This window comes from Taudactylus pleione, unplaced genomic scaffold, assembly GCF_031769625.1.
Source record: "Taudactylus pleione unplaced genomic scaffold, aTauple2 ptg000707l, whole genome shotgun sequence".
NCBI lineage: Eukaryota > Metazoa > Chordata > Amphibia > Anura > Myobatrachidae > Taudactylus > Taudactylus pleione.
The window spans coordinates 13717444-13728382 of NW_028285109.1; the positions used below are offsets into that span (position 1 = coordinate 13717444).

At 41.4% G+C, this 10939-nt stretch overlaps 1 protein-coding gene across 1 annotated transcript in view; it reads left to right on the top strand.

The window, feature by feature from the left end:
- Positions 1 to 2533, top strand: part of GREM1 (gremlin 1, DAN family BMP antagonist) — a 53308-nt gene extending 50775 nt beyond the window's left edge. The window contains exon 2 of the mRNA XM_088456510.1: positions 1363 to 2533. Coding sequence (XP_088312636.1) covers positions 1364 to 1912 — 549 coding nt within the window. The 5' untranslated portion in view covers position 1363 and the 3' untranslated portion in view covers positions 1913 to 2533. The remainder of the gene's footprint in view (positions 1 to 1362) is intronic.
- The last annotated feature ends 8406 nt before the right edge of the window (positions 2534 to 10939 follow it).

The window sequence follows — 10939 nt, forward strand, 5'->3', positions numbered from 1 at the left end:
ACCAACTCATTGACAGATACTTTCCGCATATGGCACTGAATTTCAAGAGTAATTCAGCACTATTATAGACTTAACCTAATTGAATAAATGGATTTGAAGAAACCTTTAATTTCTATTATGTGGTCTTGAAGTATTTAAAATGGTGCATGTCAGCTCTACTTGTAAGATCCAGGAGACCAATTATAAAGTACATACTCTTACAGATGTCTTGTTAAGCTTCATAAAATGATTTCAAGTGTACCAGGCATATGTTGGGAGAGGTTTGATGGAGAAGGAATCTATTTTACAACCCTAATTATCTCAACTCTAAGATCACGAAGTCTTTGTTGGAGTACACTTGCTTAATGGAGAACAATCATACATTTTAATAACTTTTTTTGTGATGCCCTCCTCATCTGTATGCTGGTATATATGGTTTGTAATTCGCTGTTCAATAAACTCATTAATGAGTAAAATAAACTTAATATAAATTAAACATTATAGATCTAGTCACCATTCCAGACAACTGTACAACAATGTAATTTTCAATTTAAGCCATGGCAAGATGGTATTAACTGTGAAGTATCCCATACTAAATTAGGCAAGGAAACCAGAACAGAAAGCATTGTGACCCCAGATTTCTTATTGCAACTGTGCATCTACAAATATGTCATATTTTCTCAGCATTGGCATAATACACAATTTTGGAATAAATATGCCTTCTTCGTTATACTCAATGTATTGAATGTGGTTTACATTTCAGTACAGTGTAACAGTGTAATAAGAATCAGAATGCTATTATGTTTTCGGCAGAATTTTGAAATAATTAATTTTAAATGCCTCCTATGCCAGCTTTATGTAATTAAAACATAAGACGACTGTGGTACAGTTAATGACACCTGAGATATAAGAATCCCCCCTTTCAAATATATATAAGTATAATAATCAACAGTATACAAGTGTTTTTTTGCCAATAATTTATTAATACATATTGATAACTGCTCAATCACTTCAGTAATATGACTCAGGTGCATGTAAGGGAGGGGTTATTCTATACAAGAAACAGCAAAAAGTATTCCCCCAGCACTCAGTCAGCAATAAGATTTGAAAAACTACATGGTGGTAGATAATTCAGAAATCTCAGTTGCATATATTTGCAAAAACATGGCTAAGCCTACAGGCCACGTCACGGCTTCGCTGATACTGAAGGCCCCTAATACTTGGTCAAAATCTGGGGTGGAGAACCCCAAAAAGCCGGCGAAAGCTTAATACTGAATTTCATAAAAAATGTGTGCAATTTGTATTTGTTTTTATATAATTCTCTGTTCTCATTCTTTTATATCTGGAGCGAAAATTAATACTCTTCTCTTTTGCTTTTTCTAGGATGAACCGGTTGGTTTATTCGCTGGGACCCGTGTTCCTCCTCTTCGGGCTTTTGGTACCCAACATTGAAGGAAATAAAAAGGTTCGTGGATCTCAAGGAGCCATTCCACCTCCTGACAAAGGGCAGCCCAATGACTCTGAACAAGGCCAAATACAGCCAGGAGGTAAAGGACGAGGGAAAGGGAAAGGGCAAACTCTGGTTGCCGAAGAGGTGCTTGAGTCCAGCCAAGAAGCTTTACATGTTACTGAGCGAAAGTATCTGAAAAGGGATTGGTGCAAAACACAGCCATTGAAGCAAACCATCCATGAGGAGGGATGTATCAAACGTACCATCCTCAACCGGTTCTGTTATGGGCAGTGCAATTCCTTCTACATTCCCCGACACATCCGCCGTGAGGAAGGATCGTTCCAGTCCTGCTCTTTCTGTAAGCCTAAAAAGTTTACCAACATGGTAGTCACACTCAACTGCCCCGAGCTACAACCACCCACAAAGAAGAAAAGAATTACACGTGTCAAGCAGTGTCGTTGCATCTCTATAGATTTGGACTAATAATGAACTAAAGTTTTAAAGTAGAGGACGAATCAATCACATGATACACCCATTTTGATGGACTGCGACCATGCAGATGGTATTGTCATGTTATCAAACTACAACTCTCCTCTTGGACATTAAATAAAACCCTTATTCCCAATATAAATCCTGCTAAGGATCTAGACAAGTGTTCTTGTTAAAGATGATGAACTAATTGCTCCAGTAAAGCACAAAGTGCACCCATACTTGGAGTATAAAATGCCCCTGGTGCAAGTATCCATGTATACATTGTGTATATATATATTATTTATTCACACTTACATGTTTCTGATGCACATAAGTGGGCAAATGAGACAATGAGATGGAAGTATCTGTCCAGGCAAAAGTTAGAACCTGACTGACCTCTATGGCTGGTGAGGTGAATCACAGAAGAGCCACATGGGGGGGAAACCACTGACTTTTGACAAATTACCACCACTTACTGAAGCATAATTGCATCAAGTGTAATAAAGTTTGTTATAACTGGTTGAGCGTTAAAGAGACCAGAAATATATATCATACTGTGCTGTTTTTTTTTTTCTTTACCATCTGTGTAGAGGTTCATAGTTTCATACATCACATCATAATAAAATCTGTAGTCTGTACAAATGTATATTGATTTTTTTTTTTTTTGCAAAATGTATCTAGAAGCAAATTATTCCTGCGTGTTTGACTTTAAAGCTAAATTACTAATATATGGCAGCAATATGATGTAATATATTTACTTGTCTTACAGCCTAATTCACAAAGAGTAGTAACTTAGTGGCTGTGCATTGTAGAGTATTATATGAAAACCATGATTTCTATGAAAAATTTAGCGAATTCCTTATAAATACACTAAAATATTGCCACATCTAGCTTTAAATTCAGAATATTGCAAAAATGTCAAATACAGTAGATAATGGCAAATGCTTTTCAATGCAGCTTAAATCCTACCAATGTGAGGAAAAACAATTCACTAATGCCAGTAATTCAAATCTGCTAATCTGATCATTGTACATCCACGGTTTCCACCATTCTTGGTCAATTCCAGTGACGTTCTTTGGCATTCTGGGGCTATATACACAGAGTCAATCTAAAATGAACAGCTTACCCTTCCGAATTATGACATGCCTGGGCATCTTATGTCATTGAGCAGTTGGTGAGACAATGCGTTGAGAGGCTATAGCTTGCAATGCTCATCAGTTACTCCATCTATTGATGAAGCATTATGTATAGCTCAGGTCTAAGACTTCTCTCATGGTCAGGACTCCTACAACAGTTAAAATAAACCAAATATTTCAGATACGCATGACGGTTAGGGGGATAAAAACTCTACAATGAAATCATGAAAACTTATATTACATAAACAATAATTTGGGTAAAGTGGATAGTAGTATACATTAAGTGGAGGGAATATTAGAATAATGATGTAAAAGTGGAGTAAGGGTGTGTGAGATGGAAAAATAGTAGGCATATTAATCTGAAAATAAATAAATCCATTTATATATAAATTTATATATACAGGTATATGGATAGAAAAAATAGGGGTATCAGTGACAACTGGTGTCCCACCATATAGTATATATCATAGGTAGAGAAGAACTTAGTATAGCTTACTAGAGTAAGCACAAATTTGCAAAACTGCTATAGCGTGCACACAGTTACGGTAACATCTATGTACTTTGAGTTCCAAACATTCTCCTCCTAGGGGGGTATTCAATATGTGAGCGAAAAGTCAGTGCTGGACTTATCGCTCCATATCGGAGGTTCGAATAAAGTATTGGGAACGCACCCGCTTTTTCCCCGTATTCAATTTGAAAGCTGCGAAAATGGGACCCGGCGGAAAGGTAAGTATCGGAAAAAAATCGGGAATTTTCGGGAAAGCATCCAGGGACCCCCACTAATGATGTCCTGACATGGGGGATCATTACCCCCATTTTGGACTGCGAAAGGTAAGTATGGTTTTTAAATAGCCGCGGCAGGTGTTTTTTTCTGCCTGGGAAGAAGGGGTGAAGAAGAGCACTTAGTTTTTTGTTTTTTTTAAACTAGGTGCATCAAATTTGGGGTACATGAAAATTGGTGCAAGCATATTTTTAAGTCCCTAAGGTGCATTTTTAAAATTCTTTAAAAATGCACCTGCCGCTAGCACCCGTATTCTTTAAAACACCTGCCGCATACTTGGGAACACCTCCAGAATTTACTTCGCTGGTTTTAAACTTGTTCCCCATTTTTTTTTTTTCACCATAAAATTCAACTAATTTTTTTGGGGTGTCCCTATTTTTTTTTTTTTTTTACAAAGTTCATTTTTAAGGACCATTCCCAGGGGTGCAGGCTATTTTTTTTAAGCTTGCACCCCTAAACCCTCAAAAAACCCCTAAAAACTCTCACTTTAGTAAATTTACCCCTAGGGCTGCCACCAGGGATGAGTGAGATGGAGAGTTGTGGCTGAGGGGGGTGCTGGACATGTCACACTTACATAAGAAGCTGCTGAGGAGCAGTGACACCAATGAGTAGGGACAGGCTATAGTTAGACAGAGATGGCAGCTGATGGTATGACATGGAGCTCTCCACTAGTGTATGGTGGCTTCTCAGGTGCCGGGAAGAAGTGCCATTTATTGGGCGGCCATAACTGTACACTCAGGGCTATAACTATGTACCCAAAGTGGGGTGAATATATTGTGGGCAATGGAGGAGGTGCCCCTTTAGTGCTGGTGCCCAGCGCCTCATTTGTCTCCAATTGTTCTGCCCCTGCCAATAAGGCAGTGGTCACCAAAGTGATGGGTGGGCCCCTTTAGGGGAAGCACAGGCATGTAAGCAGGGTGACTGGGGGCTTGGCGTATCTGATGCACTTACAGAGAGACATACAATAATGCACTGTTCATTTGTGGGAGAGGGTTTATGTATAAGTTACAATTGCGGTGTCCTCCACCCAGTAAATCCAGAGAAGAGTAACACTGAGATGTTCACAGACGTGGAGAGCTGCTTTATGCAGCTGGATTTCTTGTCAGGGGAAGACCCAGTGTGGAAAGGTTCCAGTGGTTGGATATGAGGGAAGGGGGCAGGATTGTGGATATGGAAGGAGTTAGCTGCTATTAGATGAGAATACACTTCATTAATATGCATGGGGGTTAGGGGGGTGAAAACTCTACAATTAAATCATGAAAACTTATATTACATAAAAAAATATTTGGTTAAAGTGGATAGTAGTATACATTAAGTGGAGGGAATATTTGAATAATGATGTAAAAGAGGTTTAATGGCGTGTGAGATGGAAAATAGTAGGCATAGTAACCTGAAAATAAATAAATCCATATACATATATATATACACACACACATATATATATATATATATATATATATATATATATTTTGTATATAAATTTATATATATATGGAAAGAAAAAAAAATCAGGGTATCAGCGACAACTGGTGTCCCACCATATAGTATACAGTATATCATAGGTAGAGAAGTGCCAAAAGAAGATCCATTAAATATATTGAAAGCAAGGTTAACAATTTATATAAAAAATAAATACTACTTATACATAAAAATTAACATAGATAAAACAAAGTCCTTTTCTTATATCAGAAGCTAGAGGTCAGTTAGGGATTTGGCTAACGCATTTTGTCACTTAAGCTGCATACACATGTAAAGATTATCTGTCCAATCATCCAACTAGTTGATTGGTTGGAATTAAATTCTGGTAAGGTATGAAAGCAAATGACAATCAGCAATTTGCTCCTAAATGCCAGAAAACAGATGAAAATGGTCGTTCAGACAAGTTTGTTAAATGTTTGATCTAAACAATTTGGTCAAACAACAGTTTTTGTCAATTTTCCAGCGTTTAGGAGCAAATTGCTAATTGTCATTTGCTTTCATACCTTACCAGATTTTCATTCCAACCAATCAACTAGTTGGCTGGTTGGACAGAAAATCTTTACATGTGTATGCACCTTTAGACTTCATCAAGGGGTTTTATATATAATAAATATATATACACACATTTAGTTTATTATATATATAATATATATATATAATATATGAAACCAAATCAATTAATATTATGACAGATCGTAAAAAAAACTGATTGAAGTAGAGAGACAGTGGCATGGGATATGGATTGGTTCACAATGTATAAGTAATTCAATATAGGAAAACGTTAAGCATTTTCTTTACCTCCCATTCTTATTTTCACTTATACAAAAGATCATTTTACATATAACTATTTATTAATTATTTTACTTATTCCTATACAATTTTTTGTATGCTATCTGGACCAATCCATGTTCTGCACAACAATCTTTATACACCAGGGGTGGGGAACCTTTTTTCTGCCGAGGGCCATTTTGATATATATATATAACATGATTCGCGGGCCAGTGCAGGCCACGCCCCCTCCATGTGATATCACACGGACGGGGCCACAATCACCAGTGATTACAGCAATGCCCAGAGCATCCTTAGGATGCTCCAGGGAGCTGTAAGGGCAGCGGTGTGACCGTCTGTAGCACCCTAAGGATGCTCCTGGCGGCACTGCTGCAGATTCTGGCCGCAGGGTGCCATTCTAGGCACTCTGCTAGCCAAATGACAAAGCTGAGAAAAGCTCAGAGGGCCAGAAGAAATTACTCCGCGGGCCTTATACGGCCCCCGGGCCTGAGATTCCCCAACCCTGCTCTACACCATGGGTTCTCAAACTCGGTCCTCAGGACCCCAAACAGTGCATGTTTTCTGGGTCTCCTCACAGAATCACACGTGAAATAATTAGCTTCAACTGTGGCTCTTTAAAAATGTGTCAGTGAGTAATGAATACATCTGTGCACCTGCTAGGTGACCTGGAAAACGTGACCTGAGGACCAAGTTTGAGAACCACTGCTCTACACCAATCATATTTGTAATATCCACCCAACTTTCTAACCCCGGGCATCTATTTGCCATCTTCATCTCTCTTCTCTGCCCAAGTGCATCACCTCCCCCTACCCCCTGATTTATTAATCACATCCAGTCTCATCCAACATCAATATACTGCCAGAATACACTCTGGTCTTACCCAAGATGTAGCCGAAACTCATCCGTTATCTCATTACTTTATGACCGCAACAGCATGGCATTCCATATAGAATCGCTTCAATCCATCCTAAATACCTCAGTGATGTGCTTACCCAGCGACACATTAATGTGATGTATTGATACATCAAATCGCCGTACACACTACGTGATCTGCCATATGATGATGCAATATATTGTTACATGCATAATGTAACTACACTGCATTGTCCATCACATTGTCCCATCTGATATTCAGCACATCAGATGGGAAGATGCAACCACACAATTTATCAAATGATGAATCGGATTACACACTGTAGGATGGTTGTTGCGATCCATCGCTGATTGCAATATTGATCAACATATCGTATAGTGTGTATGTGTACCAGTTTAAGACTGATCATCCTCTCTACTAGACATCCACCACATCACTCTGAAAATCCCTGCACTGGCTCCCCATATCCTATTGAAATTAATTACCCCCACCAACAAATTTATTAACACCACCATCCGTTCATAGTCACCCATTCAGACCTCTAACTGAAATTCTTTACCCCATGTCCTCTTAGGTCTATCTATGACCTGTAACTCACCTCCTCTGTGAGAACACCCTCACTCACACCCACAGGGCTATTCCCACGCCTCTACACACTTCTTTATAACAGTTTTCCCTACTCCCACCTCTACTATTCATATCAGTATAGCCGCACAACTGTTTCCATAGCCACAAAGGGAAAGGGAGCCACACTTGACACTCTGGCCTCAATTATGCCATTTCCCCACTAGATGATAAGATCTCTAATGAGCAGCACTGTTCCTGCCCTGTTCCTGCATGTGGTTTGTCTGCCTTGTATGTCCTTGTATTATGTATGCCCTATTTTTCCACTCTGGAGCACGGTCTTACAAATCAATGACAAAATGACCTATACTAATATTTTTAATAGATGTTTTAGATTTGTTTGAATGGTATCCCCACTCTTGGTTCAGGTTCAAACCCCTAATAGTCTTCTGTCTTTTACACCACCCTTCAAACATTGCAGACACCTAATCTGTTATAATAATTTTCCCCAACCCTCATTATATGATTTTTCATACCTCATAGCATCTAACATTTGCCATCTTCTGTATCTCACCTACCACCATATTGATCACTGGAACCTGTGCCATACCAGGACATTCACTCCCAATCTGATGCACTGTATCAAGAAAGGTAAAGCATATCACTGCCTTATGCTGGGTTACCAAAAGCTAATAGTCTGATCAGGTCGATAATTGAACAGTGTATTGCCGCGACCGATCAGTAATTATCGTTCTGTCCGACATGCAAAATCGTCCACCATGTCAGATAGATCCGATAAATGGTCGGCCACACCTGGTGTATGCGCTGCCATACCTGACATTTCCCCTGTTCCTTCACAGAGGAGGAACGGGGAAATGTTTCCTCCCCAGGGAAGTAAAGCAGATATCCTGGTCATATACTGTGACGTTTCACACAGTGTATGGCCACAATATCTAATGGGTTTCAGTTTGTCAGATAAAATGTCTGACAGTTTGACAGACATTGTATGTGACTATGTATGCTGAGCATTATACAGAGTTGCCCATCAATAAATAGGAGGCTCTTGTTTCCCCATACTCTATGCTGTGTATCCAGGGGCATTTTAAGAGAGGAGGGGGCGCGTGTGCAGCCTCTGTTTGGGCCCCCTCCTCTCTGACGACGGCTCAGCGGCGCACTGTGCTGTAGATTCTGGCTTCATGCCAAAATCTACAGTGCATGCGCGGGTCTCCGGGAAAATGGTGCCCACGCCTACTTTCCCGGGGACACTTTTTTTGCGCATGCACAGATCACTGGGAAAATGGCCACCGCCATTTTCCCAGTAAGTGTCTGCTGCTCTACAGCGCCGGTTCGGCCCTGCGGAGCAGCACTTCGGGAATCAGTGGAGAGGTAAGTAAATTAACTATGGGTGTGGTGTGGGTCCCCCTGGATCCAGGGGCACACCCTGCACCCATTATAGATATGCCCCTGCGTGTATCCATCAGATCAGATTATGTAAAGCTGGGTACTCACTGACAGATACATTGGCCGATCAATTGATTGGCCAATGTATCTGCTGCCCGTCAGGCAGTGTGTTCCCGCGTTATGTCAGTGAACGTTGATGTTCACCGACACATCGCATTGGCTGTGCTACACAGCCGATGGACAGATATGTCTGCAGACTGCCCGTACACACACAGCGGCAGTCGCGAGGAGGGGGGCGGGACACACCGCCGCCCACCAGGACACACCCCCACAACACCCCCTGGCCGCCGGGACCTGTGTACGAACAACCATCAGCTGCAGCTATATCTGTATAGTGTGTACCCACCATAAGCCATAGCTGGGAGATAAAATCTGTGTAAGGCTGTAGCTGCTTATCAGATGAAATATGAGCCAGTGTGTAGAGAAGAAATGCAATGAAGGAGCTGTCTTATGCTGGTCATACACTGTAGGATAAAGCTCCATCGGGCAGATAGACCAATTACTGTATCCGACATGGTGACTATTTCTGCTGTCAGATCCGACCAGCAATTATGGCATCTTTCGGGCATAGCGAAACAATTCCTCCACAATTTACAGAAGCATGTTACACCAGATGGCTCATCAATGTGCTGGGGCTTTCTTCAAGGCATTCAGCTCAGTGCAAAAACAGGGGAGCAGAAGGAGGAAAGTGTGTGTGTGAGAGAGAGAGAGAGAGAGAGAGAGAGAGAGAGAGAGCAGCTCAATATAAAACAGGGGAGCAGAAGGAAAGAGAGAGAGAGAGAGCAGCTCAATATAAGACGGGAGCAGAAGGAGGAAAGAGAGGGAGAGGTAATGCTAGAGACATCATGGACTGAGAAAAGAGAAGATGGTAAGAGGGGGAAAAAGAGCGCAGACAACATAGGTGAAGAATGATCAAATCTTGGAGAGAAAGTACCAACCAATCAGCTGCTGTCATTTTACAGGCTGTGCTAGACAAGTTACACTTAAAGCAGAGAAGTTGCTCATAGCAACCAATCAGCTTCTATCTTTCTCCAAAATTTACTCCCCCATAAAGTAGTTCAAAATGAGAGGTATGAGCAGAGGACATGGAGAATGGTAGAGGAGCTTGGTGAAAGAGAATAAGACAAATATGGGGAGAGGGAGACGAAAAAGAGAAAGTTAGTAGCAGCAGAGGATATACAGCAGAGCAGAGATATAAGAAGTACAGGGGAAGAACATGTCATTTATTCATCCTCAGAGTGCCTGTATCCTCATCTCACATCTTCCCATTCAGCAACTGATTATGTTGCTCACATAGATCTAAAACTGCCACATTTTTTATGCATTTGACAGAATTAACTAATTCCTGAGGATTAAGTCCATATCCAGGCCCCCTTTATTTGTAGAGCCCTGAATAGCAATCCCACCTAGTCAGGGCCGGCTTGAGGCATGTTCGACCAGCGTGGTCGAACAGGGGTGCCAGCCCATACAGGGCGCACCTCTCCCGACATCCCGATTTCAGCGGGACAGCACTGTGTACTGGCTGTTCCATCCGTGGGCCAAAGTGTCCAAGCTTGGTCTGGTCGGGGGTTAGGTACCCCCACCGCTGCAGCTGTGCGGCGGTGCCGGACCCCGGAGTGGCTGAATGGAAGCTGCACACATGCGCACGGCATCCATTCAGTGCATGGAGATAGCTGGGGGAAGCCCAGCTAGTGATGAAGTGCTGGGCTTGCGCCCAGTCTGACATTACACGGGAGGCGTGCCATGCGGGCACGCCACCAAATAATGTTATTTGGGGGGGTGGCCTATGGTAATTAGGGGACAATGACTACCCATGCTGCACAGGGCACACTGTCCGATATCATGCCCACACATGGTATGATGTAGCAGTGATATTGTACGAATCCGTCGATCAGCTGCTTTATCGCACCGTGTATGGACGCCTTAAGATATAGCAAGTTACTCTGTACCTGGAC